Raw genomic sequence first — 20385 nt, forward strand, 5'->3', positions numbered from 1 at the left:
CTGTGCAGAGTGCCTCCAGGGTTACCACACTAACTCATGATATTCTAAATGTACATGGAAATCGAGATCTTGTAAGTCAAGATGATCCAGTCCTTCTTGTATTTCTCCCTTATCACTATTTCATCCTGCTTTCTCAACCCCTCTTGTGGAGTCATGTGTTACAGAAAAGCGGCCATGTAGGTGATCAGTGGCCACCTGTTCAGCTGTAACATGAGCCATTTCAAGGACAGACAGGGATCTTTGTGTGTGATTTTGGTCAAGTCTTACCCCTTATTCAGAGAAGCACTTCCTTCCTAAAACCCCCATACTCTTGGTCCTTGCCCTGCCTACTCCTTCTCAGCTGACATGGAGGTTCTCAGGAACTCCCTCCCCTTCCAGCCACCCCCACCCACTAACTTTCCTGCATCCTGGGTGCCTTGGCCACTCATCCTCCAGCCTCACTGGAGGTGGAGTCTCTTCCTGTAAACTAATCCCCCACTTCCTACCCCTCCTACAACCTGGACTTTGCCTAATCAATGATCTCCCCCTCTCTTTTTTCTCTTCAGCCTCTTGCATCACCTGGCTTCTTCCCATCACCATTTAGGGATGCTTAAATAATGCTCTCTTAATAGCCATCCCCTGTCCTCATGTCCCTGCTGGCTGAGACAACAATTCTCTCCTTTTATATCAATTTCTTCATGCCACGTTTATCCCTCTGCTCATCATCATCTAAGTCTCTCCTCCTGCACTGCCCTAAACCTGCTCTGATAAATGCTATTTGTTATGGGTTGAATGGGGTCCTCCCAAAAGACTTATTGAAATCCTAATCTTGGATACCTGTGAGTGTGGCCTTATTTAGAAACAGAGCCTCTGCAGAAGTAATTAGTTGCATCGAGGTCATGCTGGGTTAGGATGGCCCTAGATGCAATATGATTGGTGTCATTATAAGACGAGGAGAGGACAAAAAGACAGACACACAGAGAGAAAGCCATGTGGCTATAGACTCAGAGATTGGAGTGATGAGTCTACATGTCAAGGAAGGTCAATGATTGCTAACAACCCTCAGAAGCTACAAAGAGGAAAAGAAGGTTTCTTCCCTGGAGCCTTCAGAGAGAACATGGACCTGCGGACACCTGATTTCAGACGTCTAGCCTGCAGAACTGTGAAAGAAGAGATCTCTGTTCTTTGAAGCAATCCAGTTTATAGTATTTTGGTACAGCAGCACTAAGAAACTAATATACCATTGCCTTTCTTGGAACACAGGATTTTCAGTGCTAACCTAGGAAAGTCCCTGGCAAACCAGGGTGAGTTTCTCACTCTACCTTCTGGCCCACATCTTCCTTAACTCTCTGCATCACTGAATACTATGATGGCCACCTCCCTCTTGAAAAGTCCCCTGTTCTTGGATCCCATGATGCCTTGTTCTCAACTAGATCATTCCTTCTGATGGCAGGTAAAAATTCAGCTTTCTCCATCTAAAATCATCACATTCCTCAAATATTTTCCCCCTTCTTTCTTCCATATGGGTTAAATAGCCAAGAACTTGGGGATCATATTCAGTGCCTCCTTCTCCCTCCTATACCCATTAAATCATCAACAAAATCCCCTTCAAATTCCTAGAATCCACCCACTTCTTCCCATTTCTACTACCTCTCCCTCAGCCCCCACCCACATTACTGCTCCCTCTGATAAGAGCAGCAGCCTCCGAATGGGCTGTCCCTGCCACCATGTTGCCACCCTCCAAGCTGAGCCTGTCCAGATAGCTGGGGGACTTCTTAAGATGCCTTCCAACACCTTGCATTATAAAGCCCCACTAACCACTTTAGCTTCACCTCCCTTTATATGCTCTCTAAAACTTAGACTAAGATTTCATGACTCCCTGTACATGCCTCTTGCAGGACACTATTCTTCCCTCCCTCACTTCAGGACCAATGCACTTGTTCTCTTTCTGGAACACCTTCCCCTTCGTGAGATTCACACACACCTGCTTACCATTGTCTGAGACTGAGCTCTGGCATCACCTCATCCTAGGAAGCTTCCTTAATCACACTCCTTCAGACTAGGCTCCCATAGACCCTAGCAATGACACCCAATAGGTCCCTTAATAGGATGTAATACAATGGTCCTTTTGGTTTATATTCCTAAAGGTGTTCTAATATCTTAACACAGACTGTATTTTTTGCCTCTAGCTCCTCAATATTTAGTATGGACCCTCTTACATAATAGGTACCAATTAAATGTCTGTTGTACATTCACTCCTAATTAAAAATGTGCAAATTAAAATAAGCTGAGATGCCACTTATGAGCTACAAGATTGGCTCAAATCCGAAAGTCTAATAGTATACTTTGCTGGAAAAGCTGATCGTAAACAGATACTCATATCCAGAGCAAAGAGAATGCAAAATGGCACAACCTTCATTAATGGAAATTGGGCAATATCTAGCAAACCACATGTGCATTTACCTTTTGACACAGCAATCCCAATTCTAGGAATGTCTCCCAATGGTACTATTGCAAAAATATTAAAAGTTGACTGCAGGAGGCGCTACTCATTTTAATAGCCCATTAAATGGACTATTTTAATAGCCCCTTTTAATAGTTCATGATCACAAATGACAGAAAATAACCTAACTATGTTCATCACAAAGTAAGAGCTATGAGGCTATAAAAAGAAATGACATAAATCTATACTACTAGTGAGTGGCCTCTAGGGTATATTATTATGTCAAAAAATGCTACATAGAGAAAAGTTTGTATGTATGCAAGCTTTTATCTAAGAAAGGAAGGTAAGAATATGTGTTTGTATACATATATGTTTGTATTAAAAAGAAGCATGAACTTTAAACACTAAGTAAAAGGTTATCTAAAAACAGAGATTAAACGGGTTAAAGAGAAGAAGAAGGAAAGCTAGCTTCCTTGAACACCCTTGTGTCATGAATTTGACTTTGAAGTAACACATAATAATGAGATGTAAATTTCAAAAATCTCTAAAAAATAAAAGCAAAATTCAACAAAACTATTTGGGTTTTGAGTTGGCATAACCGTACAAGAGGAAATTATTTCAAGTGATTTTAAGGCAGTAATTCTGCTTTAATCTCCTAATGAAATGTATACCCTGACAACAAAAAGAAGAAAATCATCGTACAGGGTTTTCAGTAGTCAAAAAGGACTCCAGTTGCATGAAACTGTTATTCTGAAACAGCTGAGTATATATTCAGGAAAGGTCAAAGGAATAATTATATTGGCTGCAGAGACTCAGGATTCTGTGCAGGGGAGAGAAAGATGTAGACACAAGACAGAAGAGGTTCAGAAATATCCGACAGTCCAAAGGTGACTTGAAACTATCTAGAATGGATGGTGCATTTTTAAAAAATGTTTTCCTCAGTTCAAAACACCTAACTGAGCACCTCCATGCAACATCAGCCAAAATGTCAGGTTGTTGGATCTACGGAAGGAAATGACTGAGAGGAGTCAATGACATCTTGTCCCAGAGAGTTAGCACGTTATCAGAAGTCATGTGGGTTGTGTCAAAAGAACTCAGGAGCCAAATTCAAGAGGCTCCCAGGGGCTTGAAATGTGATGATTTCACCATCTATAAGAACAAAAACTGTAACTACTTAAAATAAGATATCAAATATTAAACCCATGTATTAATAATAATTCTAATAATCAGCCCTGGCTGGTGTGGCTCCATTGGTTGTAGCATCATCCCATGTACCAAAGGGCCTCGGGTTTGATTCCTGCTCAGGGCACATACCCAGGTTGTGAGTTTGATGCCTCGGTTGACAGGTGTATCGGAGGCAAATGACCCATGTTTGCTGTTTGTTTTCTTTCTTTCTTTCTTTCTTTCTTTCTTTCTTTCTTTCTTTCTTTCTTTCTTTCTTTCTTTCTTTCTTCCTTCCTTCCTTCCTTCCTTCCTTCCTTCCTTCCTTTCTCTCTCTCTCTCTCTCTCTCTCTCTCTCTCTCTCTCTCTCTCTCTCTCTCTCATTCTCTCTCTCTCTCTCTCTCATCAACTAAAAAACATATCCTCTGGTGAGAATTAAAGCCACCATCATCATCAAAATAAGAAAAATAAACAAAAAGCAAACATAATACCTTATTTGTCCTCTTTGGGTAATGCTAAAAAAACCTCACTAGTCTTAAAGAAACTGACTCAGCCATTCCTATATAAGGGGTGCCCTTAGGATAATCAAATAAGATAGTGAGGAAAAGTTGTTTTGTATAGAAATATTCTTGCCATTAAATGAAGAATGACAAGATGACGAAATTCCAGGTTCGTACCCATGAATAAATCAGTAAATTTAGGCAGTGATCATCAATGACTGCTAACTTCACACCCAGTCATTATCTGCCTCCAATGGAAGTGCACAGCACCACCCATGACAGAGTGGAGACAGACAGGGCTGAACCTGAATCTAAGCAGCCTTGAAATCGCTACAAATTTACAGGCACATTCAAGTCAGAAGGACATTTGAACAACACCAATGGGATGCATTTGGCAAAACCCACACTTTGGGAAATTCTGTACTACTAAGTACTTAGTGTTTTTTTTTAAATAATTAATTTGCAAGGGGAGCAACAACAACAACAAACAGTAAACGATTAAAAGGACCTCAAAAGGTACAGCACCAAGTGCAATATGTAAACTTCATTTAGATCTTGATTTAATACCACTTACAAAAATGTGTAAGCATCCATGAGACCCTCCGGGATCTCACAATACTCACTAAATGTCTGGTGACATTACGGAATTATTTTGTTGTTGTTGTTTTTGTCTGTTTGTTATGAAAATGGTATTTTCAGTTCTCTTTTTTTGATAGTCAAACTGAAATATTAAAGATACAATTATATGATTTATTCAGTTTGTTTCAAAATAATTTGGTGGGTGTGGTGTGGACTACAAGTGAGGATTTATTTTTAAAAAAGTGGGCCATGAATTAATAAATACAGGGTTTGGGTATTCCTTAAATTATTTTTTCTATTTTTGTCTATTTGAAATTGTTATGATACAAAGTTTAAAAAGTAACAAAACATAAAACTATTGGATGGATTATTAAAATACAATGACCGAGTAAGTTTGGTTCACTTGATAATGTAACTGTGAGTTCGTTGAGGACAGGGATAAAGACATTTCGTTTTCTTCATGCATGCTGAGTGTCTGGGGTGAAAAGAACCCTAAATAAATTCTAATTAATGAAAAAACACATGAGTGGATACACATACCAATTTATTAATCCCATGGATCCATAGAGGTACCAGAGACAATTAAACCAATTCTGTCTGCCATGCAATGCCAGTCAGGAACAAAACATGTTTTGTGGCAAGACTAAGGTTTTGTTGGGAAATACTGAGCTGAGAATTTTTTTGTTTTCCTTGACTTTGGTGTTAAGTCTGTGGGTCACATTTTTACCCCCTGGTTCAAATGTCCAGGATACTTCCAGCACCTGCTACATAACAGTGGTCTCAACACGGGGGCTTCCTTATCTGTAAAAATTCTTGAGTTAGTGATCCGTTTCTGGACATGAAATTCTGGCGATGAAGGAGTTCATATTTTTACTCCTATTGTGAACAATGTCTAAAATGAAAGTAATGGAGCAACTGCTATCCTCTTGTCACTGAGCGTGGAAAGTGCCGTGGCACTCAGAGCATGCCTGTCCCTTACCTTTATAGGAAATGACCGGGTGCTCCGCTCTCTGGCACTGAGAAGCGTCTGTTGTGGGCTGGGCCAGTCTCCACCAGCCCAGGCTGGAGAACAGCCACGCGATGACACAGGGGCCCTTCATGGTGGGCAGGAGGGCTCGGGCTCTGCGCTTGTCTTCTAACCAGAAGCTCGTCCTCCCGTCATGTGGGAAAAGTGCCTGAAACACAAAGGAGAACACCTGGATGGAAACAAGCCAGGGTTTCTGGTGGTGGCCTTTTGGTAATGCCCTGTTACCACTGCCTTTAAAAAAAAATGTCTGCTTGTCTGAGCTCTGAGAGCTCAGACAAGCAGACTTTTTTCTAGCTTATTTGTCAGATACATATGAGTGTATGTATCTCAATAAGGACCTTTTTTTCACAATAATTTTATGAGATAACCCATTTTTTTTATAAAAGGAGAAATGTTCAAGTTTAAGCTCCATGAAAACATGACAGTCACTTTCCTAAGGAATACAGTTAAAGGGCTGTAATCATCAATTGGGTTTCCCTTGGAACATGCAAACACAGATCTATATGTGGAAACCCAGAGAATGCTGGCCTTCCTTTTTAATATTCAAAAGACTCTATTTAATAAGGCCATAACCATTGTCATTGACTTATAAGCCAGTTATTATACTGCCCGACTCTTAAAAATTGCCCATATTTAGTGAATTTATCCTTTGAAATGTATAGATGACCTGCAAAGTCTCTGGTTAGGGACCAAATATAAATCCACTGAAATCTATATTGAGCACCTACTGGGTGAGATGAAATTACTATACTGGGGGTGCTGATACTTGAAAGCCTATGAATAATTTAAAAGATGAATAAGCTTTAAAATAAGATAGGCTTGTAAAAATAACTATAATCCAAGTTGTTAAAAAGCCATAAAAAGAAGCAGGAATGTGGTGGGAGTTGAGAGTCCTCGTGCTATTTAGACGGATGAAGGGTATATCCACAGAGGGGCTCACGTTTGAGTTTCATTTTGGAGGATAAAGAGGATTTCAACAGATGGAGATTTCTGGAAGTGCATTCCATGCCAAAGGAAGAGGATGAAAAGATGTCCTGGAGAGGCAAGAGGAAGGAGTAGGCAATGTGTTTTGGGAACAGTTTGCTATACTTGACCCAAACACCAGGGGATATAAAAGGAGATATAGTGGGAAGCAGCTTACAGAGTAGGTTGATTTAAGGTTTGAAAGGCAAACTATACTAATGTCTGATGTCTCCATATTTAGGCAACAAGCTACCATAGTATATTAATATTACATTAGATGAAAAATTAACAAAAGTATTCTCACAACAGTGTACTTGGGAAATTGGGTAGAAAGGAGCACAGAGGTGAAGAAGTTCATTTGAGGACAATGCAATTGCTCAGAAGAGCAATAAATGAAGCTGCGACTTCTAATGGTGTCCATGTGAATAAAAATGCAGGCAAGCATTCAAAGTGATGGGAAAGTATGGCAAATTAAAGAAGGCCACAGATTCCTTGAAATTCCATCTGTAAAGGTTGGGCTATTGACCCCTCTCTTGACTCTGGGTTGTCAATGTGACCATCTGGCTCAATCAGAGACAACAGAAGTGATGATGCGCTAGGTTCTAAGCCCAGTCCCTAATACTGGCAGTCTCCACGTCCTATCTCTTAGCACATGCTGTCTGAGCACTGGGACCCCAGGTAAGAAGTCCAGCTATCCTGAGCCTACCATGTTAGAGTGACCACATAGAGGAGCTCTAGTGACATTTCCCACAGAGCCCATCCTCCCAGTGCCCCCACCAAGGCACCTGCCATATGAGTAAATGTGGAAGCCACTGATGACTTCAGTAAGGATGAGAGCAAAGGAATCACCCAGGTGAGCCCTGTCCAAATTCCTAACTGCAAAGTGTGAAATGAAATAAAATGATCATTGTTCTAATCTGCAAAATTTAGGAAAACAGAAAGTAAAGAGGCATGGACGGACTCAAGACAGAGAATATAAGAGACTGTGAAGATGGTAGTGCCATTGTGTTTAACATGATAATCAATAGAAGAATTTTATTTAGAGGAGAATATGATCATTTAGTAGTGTGCATGTTGGGTTGAAGATGCTGAGAGAATACTTAAGGAAAAGCAGCAGACTTGAAAATCCAGGCTGGGTGCTCATATAAAAAGAAGTCAGAGATTGCATACAACGTTTGGAAGGGTTAAAATCATGGAAGTGGTTAAATTCACCAGGGGAAAGCATGAGGGGGGAAAAGGAGGAGCTAAGTAGTTTTATGTTTGTTTAGAAGCTGCTAATTAAACAGTCATAACACAAAGATGAGAAGGAAATCAGAGATAGCTCACCAAGCGAAAATGGAGATCAAGTTAGATTTTAAAAAAATAATAATAACACTTTTTAAAAAGAGACCTGGTCAACTGCATCCCAATGAATCAGACCAATGCTTTAGTGAAAAGGCAGTCAATGATCAATCAATTTGGGGGAACAGCCTGACCAGCATGGCTCAGTGGTTGAGCATGGACCTATGAACCAGGAGGTAAGGGTTTGATTTCCAGTCAGGGCACTTACTCAGGTTGCAGGCTCAATCCCCAGTAGGGGGTGGGGAGGAGAGGGGCACATGCAGGGGTCAGTTGACCAATGATTCCCTCTCATTGATGTTTCCCTCTCCCTTCCTCCCTGGAATCAATAAAAATATATATATATTTTTTAATTGGGGGGAACAGTTTCAGTAAAACAAGAGACAAAATCCATACGTCAAAGAACCAAAAAGGATTGGAAGGAGAAAAAGTGGACTAGAACATGGATGGCTAACTTAAATGCCAGGTAAGCAAAGAACATGCAAGGAAACCAGAGAAGCACTAAACAGTTAATGTTAGGAAAAGTTTAGTGTAAAGAAAACAGATCATGAAATGTGGCTTCTGAAAAGTGGTGAGTGGGAAAAGACTGTAGATTTAAGAGGGAGAGGAGATATCAAATAGAAGACCCCAAAAATGCAAAAGTGGGAAGCTATCAGGGTCCTCGTAATGGACGCAGTTATGAATGAAGAAAAGAGGCCTCATCCTCTAAAGGAGTGTCCCCTGAATATATGGTGATATTTCACAAAGAAGACACATAAATTTTAGGGGGCATCATATTTCTCAGTCTCTATATTTTGAGTCTCATTGACTCAATGTTCCCATTGATGAAAATGTACACATTGAGCAGAAGATGGTGGAGGGACTGTAAATCATGACTAAGCTAGAGTATGGCTTCTGTAGGAGTCAGGGACCCTGAGCATGAAGATAGAAGAAGGAGTGCAGCGGAAAATTGGGAGGGTGGGGCACCTGTCCAACAAGGCCACAACCCCTACCCAGACACGGACAATGAAGGCACAGGAGTTATGTTTTTCCTGGGCTATAAAATTAAAAGATGATTAAGTTCACTCTTGGACAAGGTATCATAGTCTCTGAAAAACTGGGCAAGGCTCTAGAACTCCAGTCTAGAGGTAACCACATGAAGTAGCCCTCCTTTTCTTATCCTTCTGACCTGAGACTTAACACAGGAAATTTCATCGGATGACATAACATAGAATAACACTTGTTAGAGGCGTTTCAGATGTAATTTAGTTCTGTCCAGAGCAAGGGCATTTGAAGCACCCTCACCAGCCCCCTGGAGATAGATTATCACCGCTCATGTCAAAACAAATCAGTGATGATAAAATAACGCAGGATGGCTAGTGAAAGTACCAGTAAACCCGCAGAAAGTGCTAGCTCTGTGGGAGGCATGACACATTCACACTGTGCCTGGCACCCAACGGGCACCCAGAGCAGTACCTCTGACACATTATCTCTCACTGGGCAACATTCCATCAGAGATGGTTGGACCACTGCCTCAGCCTGACCTCCCAGCCTGAGTTCAAGTCAAGTAGGGACTAAGAGCAAATTTTTCTCTTGCACATGATTTTTCAATGTGTCAGGCCCACACCAACATAGACTCCCCTGTGCTACCTATGAAATGAGTTCCACTGAACAACCGCCCATTGAAACTGTCCAAAGTCAACAGCCATGAACTTCTCACCTCAATGCCAGCATCTTTGCCTCCTGAAGGAAAGGTGGGGGAAAATAGCACAAGTGTCTAGATGTGGAAAGGGACCATTAGAGAAGGAGGAGATGCCACGTCAAGTAGGAGAGCAGCTAAAATGGGACTCGTAGGCCCACGATGATGAGATGAAATTACATGTTTGCCATGAAAAACTAAGTGAAGCCCTTTTAATGAGAACAGGTGATTTTTAGAAGTTTATAATTTGCAGACTACATAGCATGTTACCTTTTTTCTTAAAATAAAGGGACTATAAACAATCCTCGTGGTAAGATGCCAGGGCAGGGTATTCACCATCTTCATTTACAGAGTGGGCTTTTCTGAGCAGCCTGCCATGCATGACTAACTCCCTGAATGACTTGACTCTAAGGAGGCTCCATCCCAGATTACGTAATTCCATCTTCCACTGAGTCACAGAGCTCTAGCCACTCAATGACAGAGGTGGGGAGGCACATAATTATATCAGGGATTTTAGTGCTGGATCTCAGGACTGTGACATTTAGAGCCAGATCATTCTTTATTCTGGGAACTGTTCAGCACATTTAACAACATCCCTGGCTAGATGCCAGTAGCACCCCTGCCCCATCTGTGCCAACCCAAATAGTCTCCAGACACTGCCAGTCACCCCTGGTTGAGAACCTCCAATTTCTGTGCACCTCTCACTCTTTAGAAATTAAATAAGCTATCATCACTTAAAAGACTGTTTAAATATATATATATATATATATATATATATATATATATATACACACGCACACATATATACACACATCCTAACTAAATTTGTATTGAGTCACGTCAGCAAAATTTCACTAAGAATAAAAGTCATGTTAATTATAACTATTTGCTACATTGGGAAATATATTATGAAGAAATTTTCAAAAGATCACTTTAAGTAAATGTTGTTCTAATTTCATCCCACTCCCTCTGAAAAATTAAAAACACATTAGGTGAGTTAATACTAAACAAACAATTTTGCAAATAGGAAGATTTATTACAGCAGGCTAATTTGGGCTACAAAATAGAAGCATTTTTGTTGCATCTATTTCAAAACCCCTGAGGCCTTCCTTTTAGTTTCCTGATGTGGGAGGATCTCTCTACAAGCTCCATCTAAATAAGCAAAACTCTGAGTATAAATGTGTGTGCAATAAATAACATTTCCCATTCACACCCACACCACAAATGAATAGGCTTTAGGGAACAGAAATAACTGTTCCTCTTAGTTTAAAAAATGCTGTCAGATTAAAAAAAGAAAGAAAGAAATCAAAAGAATAAGCACTTACACAAGAAGTTTGCTTAGGAAACAAAATCTAACTAGTTATTAATAAACACAGATCCAAAATAAGTTTAGTGTGCTTCTATTCATTAGTGGCTGGGTTTCTTCTGAGCCTTAGGTCTACTGTAAAGTGGGAAGTGGCCTAATCCTTTGGCACATCTCAGAGAGTCCATAAAGCCAGGACTTCCATTGGGGAGAGGACAATGAAATCAGGTGAGCTGACTCGGACAGGACTCAGGAAGCCATGCCCCATACCTGCCCACTGCAGAGTCCTTAGTATCAAAGGGCTGAAGGCAAAATTGAGGAGACTGTTACACATGTGCCTCTTAATAATACAAAGAACTACTACAGCGTGTTGTAATGTCTAATGGACAGCTCTTCTGAAATGTGTGTATTTGCATTCCCTCTTCCCATCTCCTGGCCCTACTCCATGGGATCCGATGAACCAACGGCTCCCCCAGAATTAAGTCCCAGACTAAACTGAAAGCAGCAGAACCACTGAAGAATCATTCCACCATCCGAACAAACCATATGGTCTCATCCCCAAACCCCTGGCACAGCTAACTACGGTACCTGTTGCACAATCATCAGCTCCTGCCAGATAAACAGCCCAGGCCTTTCAAAACTCTCAGGGTTCCTCCACTGCATTCCAAAGAAAACACTCTACCTCTTCACCAACAACCATCTCCTCCAATTCCACCTCCGCTACTCCCACTACAAAGGCATCCCTCCAGCCCCGCTGGCCTAGTCAGGATCTTCAGTCAGTCTTGCACACTTATCTGCATGTTGCGGATGCCACAGGCCCCACACCTGCCCAAGTCTTCCCACTGGGCTTGGTTCAGACTGGCTTCCACCTTCTGCATACACAAGGCTACCCACTCCAGCCCACGGTGGCAGCTCTTTTCCAGGAATCCCAATGTAGCAATTAAGGCCTGATTCCTCATCAAAGGTTGCATGTATATGCATACAACCTTTTATATTCCTACACTTTTGTTTCTCCTTTTTATTATAAACCACCTATGGCTTGAACATTATAGTCCCAAGTTTTATGCATTCCAACATGTTGAATATGCAGTCTGAATGAATCAGAAATCACATAGCCAATGACCTATTGAGCATTTAGAATTCACCCATCCCTTGCCATTGAGCAAACACCATGGTGAGGTGGTTCATTCATTCCCTTGGCACATATGAGACAGAACTTGCCAATGATTCAATGAATTTGAGAGATGAAAGGGGAGGTTGAAATCACCCAATCTCTCTCTTCACTCTGTGTCTGAGATATGAAGGCTCGGGTTAAAGGCATCTCATAGGTTACTGCTGTAAGATCAAGTGTGTTGTGGCAGCCACACCAAATAGGTGAGGCCACTACCCCCTGGCTCTTTGCAAGGCTTGCTCAGTCTTCCCACACATGCTGGCAGAACCACACACTTATTAAGGGCCACAAGATCAGATGATCTGAACCAACTCCAGTAACGTATCCCCAAACTTCATAATAAGGAATAAGCCCTTGGCACAGAAACAAGAGGAGTCATAGGGGAAATCATTAACCAACCAGCCACATTGAAGGATGTCACCTATGGGCAAGAGATAGCACTCGAACACAGGGGGCAAAGGTGAAGAGTATACAATGGGGGGCCCTTCAAGGTCACAGTTAAGAGTAGTCAAACAACTAGAAATCCACCTTTCTATAATTATCAAATAGAAGTAGAAGTAAAGACTTAGGAAACCCAGAAGACAAAGGAATTCCCTCTAAATCAGTGGTTCTCAACCTTCTTAATGCCGCGACCCTTTAATACAGTTCCTCATGTTGTGGTGACCCCCAGCCATAAAATTATTTTCGTTGCTACTTAATAACTGTAATTTTGCTACTGTTATGAATCGTAATGTAAATATCTGATATGCAGGATGTATTTTCATTGTTACAAATTGAACATAATTAAAGCATAGTGATTAATCACAAAAACAATATGTAATTATATATGTGTTTTCCAATGGCTTAGGCGACCCCTGTAAAAGGGTCGTTCGACCCCCAAAGGGGTGATGACTTCTGAAGGAGTTCAAGTTAAAAGTGTTTAAAGCAGCAGGAAGAAATGATCCAGGACAATCAATCTGATGTGTTCAAGGATGGAATCAATGTATTGAATGAACCTATGTTCCTTTCTTGCAATAGTTCAGATATTTTAGGTACTGAGCAGGAAATGGGATTAAATGAAGAATCAATAAAACAATAAACTTAATGCACGGTGTGCAAGAAAATAGATTCTTCTAACCTTTTTCAAAAATAATAACTGAACATTATTTGGAAAACAAGGTGAAATTAAAGGTTTCTTCTTATGATGTTGAGTCTCTATGGGGAATCAGGATGCTCGCCAGACATACTGCATCTTCCATATTTACATACCTTTTTGTAAAGATTAGCTCCTTTTTATATTATTTTAACCCATGTGTCTCGACTGCCAAGTTTCAGCCAAAAGAGGTTTAGCATCAATGGATTAGTGAAACATTTTTAGGAACGTGTTAATGAAAACAGCGACTGCCTTAAGGAGAGAAGCATCATTCGCTGCCACCTTCAGGTAACTGAATAAGAATCTTGCTTTCTTACTTCTAGATTTTCATAATATCTGAATGGAGATGAGATGGAATTTTATGGTTATATAAAATGACCTCATGGTATAAAATGGGAAAAAGCAAACATTAAACTATTTTATATATTTCAATAATAGTTCGGCTCCAATGACCTTATTTTATATCTTTCTTCAAAGGGAATTGTTATTGCATTTTTGCCTTTTTCCCTTACTTTAGCTCCAGATCGCCTGAAGGATCCATAAAAATAAATGAAGTCCATTAGATAAAATTATTATTTACACAAAGGCAATATTAATTTTATCTGTCAGCAGGTTTTAAAACTAAGTGAAAGTTCATTGAATCTACTTGTGTGTTACTAAACCAACAATTGAGTTCTTTCTAAAAATGAAAATTCAAATAATGGGTTTTCAAGGCAACAATGGACAATTTCTAAAGGGTTTTGGACACAGTAAGATAATCAAGTTATAAATGACTCTCATGGTGTTGAAATTATTATTCATAGCTCCCATTTGTTTTTAGTTAAGATAAGCAGGACTTGGAGTGCAATGTCTTTGCCAACATGGGAAAGAAAGCACACAATGGTAGCAGGAAGAAAAGGATTCACCCTTCCATCTTCACTGTTCTGGTCAACATCACTGGCCACCTCCTGATTGTCAAAACCTGTGAGCCTATGCAACTGAAAGTCTCTATGGCACATGTGCCCACTGAGCTTTTCTCTTGAATATCTCCCAAAATCCTCTGTTCCCTGGTTTCAATAACACCTGAATCTCCCTGTGCTCCTACTGCATCCAGATCTCTTACTGCTCAGGGCTCCTGCTACATGAAGGTGCAACCCAATCTCTCCTAAAGGTTCATCGCTTCTCAGCCTACGCATTCTCAATGGCCTTTTACTAAAACTCACATAATATTACAAATTTTCTAAAAAACTAGTGACTTCCAAATCTATAACTCTCTTCAAAACTTCTGTACATGATCCAAACTCATAAATCAAACTAGATATCTTCACATAAATAACCCAAAGGTGCCTCATTTAAAGATGACTTCAATACCTGTCTTCACCAGCTCTCTTCTTCATACCTATTTGCCCTCATATCCAGCTACACCATTCACTCAGACATCCAACTCAGAATCTGAGGACCCACCCACCAGCTCCCTTTCCTTCATCTGCTCGAAGTTCATCTTTCAGTTGGTCACTATGTTCTGACAACCCTTCCCTCACCCATATCTAGAATGATGCCCATTTCCCCACCCTGACCAACCCATCTATTTCTCAGCTCTGCAGCATCAGCTGTTTTTTTATGGGTTTCCCTGCCTCTATCCTCCATCCGTAGCCCCAATCTCTGAGTAGCCCTCTTTGATTTTTTTCCACTTTGCCCCCATCCCCACCTGGCCCCACTGTTCATCAATACTCATTTCTATGACAGTCTTTACCACCCTGACCGCGAATACCTGGGTATCTGCCCTATTCTTAAATAAGGCTGTGAAAATCTCCACCTCTGGACAATACAAGGAATAATATAGGCAAGCCATCACCACCTGAGGAAAAAGTTAATGGGTGAAAATAATGCAAACCCACATACACATCGCTACCTTCTTAACAATATTTATGCTTCCATTAAAATGCTATTCATGTTCCTTTTTCTTCAATTCTGCTATTCGTTGTCACAGATGTTTTATTTCTCTGTTAAAATTCTCTTAACATCTGGTCCAAATACAAGGATTCCCATGGTTTTGAGAAATGTCCTTTCTAAATGTCATAATTTTCCAATTAACAGTCAAACGGATGAAGGGATTACTATAGGCAGCCCAGCTAAAAAGAGGAAGTCTCCTGGGCCTGGAAACTGAAAGCTCATGGAAGATATCACCATGCCATGTTAACCCTGAGGGGTTCAGATACATTACTCTGGCACACCATCCTCTGTTGGAACACATGAAAGTCAAAGGACAAAAAAAGGAGGATGTTACAATTCATAACAGAAATAAACTCATCATATTCATTATTCTAAGATGAAAACGCAAATACCTTAAAATATTATACAGTGAATTCACACATAATAGACTGTTAATATACTTGGAAAACTAGAATATTTAATGAAAAGGCCCTGAATTGGTATTTTCAGATTTTAGTTGATACCTATAAGGCCCAAAGGACCAGACATGGCAAAGTCAGTATATTTGAGTCCATTTAAATCTGTCATAATCTTTGGTCATATCTCAAATGCAGTGCACTTACTTACTACTTTTGACTCAGTTTATTAAAAGCAAGAATAAGAAATCCTCATTAAAACAGAAAATTAACTATAGTTAACAATATTGTTTTGCATATTTGAAAGTTGCTAAGAGGAAGGAATCTTAAAAGTTCTAATCACAAGAAAATATTACTGATTCATATTGTATCAAAATCAAAGATTCTAGTTATCAGAAAATAATAAAATTTAAGAAACTTCAAAGAAGATTATGTGATTCTGAACAATATTACTATATCTCTTATTTTCCTGAAATAAACCTGTAAAAATATTTTCTTTCCTTCCTGTTTGACAGACATGGAGACAAGACCCAAGGAGGCCCCACAGAAAAATGGAAGAATTAGTGATTTTGACAGTCAAGACCTTGGCCATCTTGTTGTGTTGAACATCCTATTCTTATTTATACCTCACTAGTGGCCCGATGCATGAAATTTGTGCCCATTAAAAGGGAATTAATTAGAGGAAATATTTTAATATTGTTATTTGCCCTTTCTCTATGATAGAAGTGTCAGAGATGAAAGAAAATTAGTAAAATGTATATGAAAATCTTCCTCCTGTCAGAGTCTGGGGCATGCTGCAGGACCCAGAATCAAGTCCCTGCCCACCCGCGTGCACCTCAAAATTGTGTGAGACCCAGACCCAGACGGCCACACCCCCGGGGAGCAGAGCCTCAGGTCCCCTGGTTCAGCGCTGGGCAAGGGGCGCAGCCTCAGGTCCCCTGTCAAGCTCTGCCAGGTGGTGGGCCCAGCCTCAGGTTCCCCACCAAGCCCTGCCGGGTGGGGGGTTGCGGCCTGAGATTCCCCATCAACCCCCTCTGGGCCGGGGGTGCAGCCTGAGGTCCCCTGTCAAACCCCATTGGGCTGTGAGCATGATCTCAAATCCTCTGGTCTGGTGCCAGGGCAGGAGGCACGGCCTGAGGTCCCCCATTAGCCCCCTCTGGGCCGGGGGTGTGGCCTGAGGTCCCCATCAAGCCCCACCGCGCAGGGGGCACAGCCTCAGGTCCCTTACCCCGGCCCAGCACCACATAGCCTCAGGTCCTTGCTGATCACTCATTACAGCTCGTTACAGGAACCCCGCCTCCACTGTGGGTGCAGCCATCTTGTGACGGTGTGACAGAGTGAGGGTCAATTTGCATATTACCTCTCTATTATATAGGATTTCTGCAATGACCATACTAACTAACGATTGGGAGCCCTGCTAGACACATAGATCACTGGGCTTAAGAAACAAGCAGATGCTCTATTTCTAAAACTGACCTTGTGTTAGGCCTGAACATGTGCCCTTGGGGAGAGAAATTTCACTAAGTAACCAGCTGCAGCATCATTCACTGGTCCTAGAGCCAGAAACCTAATTTACCAAGATTTCATTCAGCCAATGATAAAAGAGAACCAGCCCTCACACAACTATGGATAGCCTTCTCCATGTCTTGTGCCATCCTCTGCTTGCCATCTCGCACCCTCCTTGAAGGCCCATGATGATGAATAGCAGTTTTCAACTGGTGAATATAAAATTATATCCCAGCCCCAACATGCCCCTGAAACTGCCAATTCCATCATTTTTCTAATGGACAAAGAATCACCTCCAATCAAACATGGACCTAGAAAACCACCAATTCCCCCTCCTTGAGTCCACTTCCTGCCTGAGTCTCCCTGTCACAGGTAGTCATTTTTATTTCTCTAACTCCTCCACAGGACACTCTAAACCATCAGTAAACCCTAACAAGTGGGTCACACGCCTGTCCCCTTCCCTCACCTCTACTGCTGCAATCCCAGTTGAAGCCACTCCATATCTCACCCAGACTTAGCAGAAGCTGCTCTAGTTGTCTTGGGGCTTTCCATGCTTGTCCCCCAAGAGTCCATCCTCTATGTTGCAACCAGAGCAATCTTTGTAAAGAGTCTAAAACAGTGAAACTCACAGAAGCATACTAGAATGGTGGTTGCTAGGGGCTGTGGCTGGTGGAAATAGGAAGATGTTGATGAAAGGGTACACAGGATGAGTAAGTTCTGGAAATCTAATGTTCAGCATGTTAACTACATACAAGAGGAGGACTTGGAGTGTAATGTCTTTGCCAACATGTGAAAGCACACAATGGTAGCAGTTAATAACACTGTGTTATATACTCAAAATGTACTAAGACAGATCTTAAATGCTCTCACCACACACGCAAAAAGGTAACTACAGTGGGGCCTTGACTTACGAGTTTAATTCGTTCCGAGACCGAGCTTGTTAAGGAGCTCGTTAACTCAAATTTCTCTATCAACTCAAAAAATCGGCCGAAAGACAGCTGGTATCTCAAAAAACTCGTTAGTCGGGACACTCGTAAGTCAAGGCCCCACTGTAACTACATAAGGTGATGTGTTAATTAGCTTGATTGTGGTAATCATTTCACACATACACAAGTATCAAAACATCACATTGTACAAGGTAAATATGAACAATTTTTATTTGCAAATTATACTTCAACTAGAGCCCTGATGCACAAAAATTTGTGCAAGAGTAGGCCTTCCATCCCCCAGCTGCCAGCACCGGCTTCCCTCCGGCACCTGGGACCCAAGCTTCCCTCCTCCAGCCGCCCACAGGCACCCGTGACCAGGACTGGCTTCCCTCTGGCCCCAGCTTCATCAGGAATTATTATAGATAAAGGTGGGAAAAAACAAGTATAATAGAATATTTGAATATTTTAAAAAATATGTATGTAGCTGCAATTTCCTTTCCTATATAAAGAGCAAAAAATTAATCAACAAGAATTCTGCTGGGTCTGGCCCCACCCACTTCTGCACCTTTCCCAGCATCCCCAATTCTTATGTTAAGAAAATTTTAATAAGGGAATAAAATATCTGTGACAGTGAACAGCAGAACTGAAGAAAAGGAACATGAGTAGCATTTTAATGGAAACATGAATATTGTTAAGAAGGTAGAGATTTGTATGTGGGTTTGCATTATTTTCACCCATTAACTTTTCCCTCAGGTGGTGATGGCTTGCTTACACCAGGTCTTGTATTGACCTGTGCATTCAAACGTGCATGTTTCCCCCACACACACACACCCCTGACACACACACACACACACACACACACACACACACACACACACACACACCTTCTCTCTGATGTTTTTGACCACTGAGCTCATCACCTTTCAGATAGCACTTACTGGCCCACAGGTCCAGAGATCCTTTCTCTCACTCTGGGTCCTTTCAAGGTGACTCCTCATTATTCAAATTACCCTCAAATGTCACCTCCTCAGAAAGGATTCCCCCACAAGACCTCCTAAAGTAGTGGTTCTCAACCTGTGGGTCGCCAACCTGTGGGTCGCGACCCCTTTGGGGGTTGAAAGACCCTTTCACAGGGGCCGCCTAAGACCATCGGAAACACATATATAATTACATATTGTTTTTGTGATTAATCACTATGCTTTAATTATGTTCAATTTGTAACAATGAAAATACATCCTGCATATCAGATATTTACATTACGATTCATAACAGTAGCAAAATTACAGTTATGAAGTAGCAACGAAAATAATTTTATGGTTGGGGGTCACCACAACATGAGGAACTGTATTAAAGGATCACAGCATTAGGAAGGTTGAGAACCACTGTCCTAAAGCACTAAACAGTTGTCACATAAAACTACTTAAAATCATTCATGTCACTTACAACGACTTAAAATTTCTCAATGGGTGTATTTGTTTATAGCCCACTAGGAAATAAGCAACTAACTGGAGGACTGAGCCTTGGTTTTGTTCACTTGACATCCCAGTACCCAGAAGAGAGTATCACACAGATAATAATCGACTGACTGGCTAGGCCAGGGGTGGGCAAACTTTTTGACCCGAGGGCCACAATGCGTTCTTAAACTGGACCTGAGGGCCGGAACAAAAGCATGGATGGAGTGTTTGTGTGAACTAATATAAGTTCAAAGTAAACATCATTACATAAAAGGGTACGGTCTTTTTTTTCAATAGTTTTATTCATTTCAAACAGGCCGGATCCGGCCTGCGGGCCGTAGTTTGCCCACGGCTGGGCTAGGCACTAGAGGGGATAGAAACCAAGACAGTCTTTGTCCACAAAATAAAATTATTGTGAAGATCCTTCCTGCCAGTGCTGCTGAATAGTGCTTACCGCAAGATTTAGGAGAATTTCTATGGAAAACTACAAGTTCACTCACAAGGAATCAGTCTTTCAGGTGAGATTTCAAGAAAACAAGTCAATAAAAATCTTGAATTAGCTGTCACAGAAGCATCGAATGATTAGCACGAAATGTGATGCTGAGAAATGCAGACATGCTGTGAACATATGGTATTTTATTCTTCAGCTCATTAGCCTGAGAGTGGAAAGGTCATTCAGGACATCACAATAAAGGTCATCATGGCTGAAATGTAATCCCAAATGCTTTAAATTCCGTAAGGAACAGACAAAAGGAATGATTCCTAAATATAAGTCCAGAAAAAGGAAGGTCAGACTGCACCAATTTGGAAAGTTGTTCTCTTAGCAGTTAAACATGGCCCAGGATGTCTGCCCACCTGCCTTTGCTATGCAAAAGGTGAGAAACTATCTAATGGT

The 20385-nt window shown here is 41.1% G+C and overlaps 1 protein-coding gene across 1 annotated transcript in view; it reads right to left on the reverse strand.

The window, feature by feature from the left end:
• Nucleotides 1-20385, reverse strand: part of SEMA5A (semaphorin 5A) — a 400911-nt gene that overhangs the window by 238993 nt on the left and 141533 nt on the right. Inside the window, exon 3 of the mRNA XM_036309681.1 lies at nt 5642-5837. Within this exon, the coding sequence (XP_036165574.1) occupies nt 5642-5762 (121 nt within the window). The 5' untranslated portion in view covers nt 5763-5837. The remainder of the gene's footprint in view (nt 1-5641; nt 5838-20385) is intronic.

This window comes from Myotis myotis, unplaced genomic scaffold (genome assembly GCF_014108235.1).
Source record: "Myotis myotis isolate mMyoMyo1 unplaced genomic scaffold, mMyoMyo1.p scaffold_m19_p_5, whole genome shotgun sequence".
Classification (NCBI taxonomy): domain Eukaryota; kingdom Metazoa; phylum Chordata; class Mammalia; order Chiroptera; family Vespertilionidae; genus Myotis; species Myotis myotis.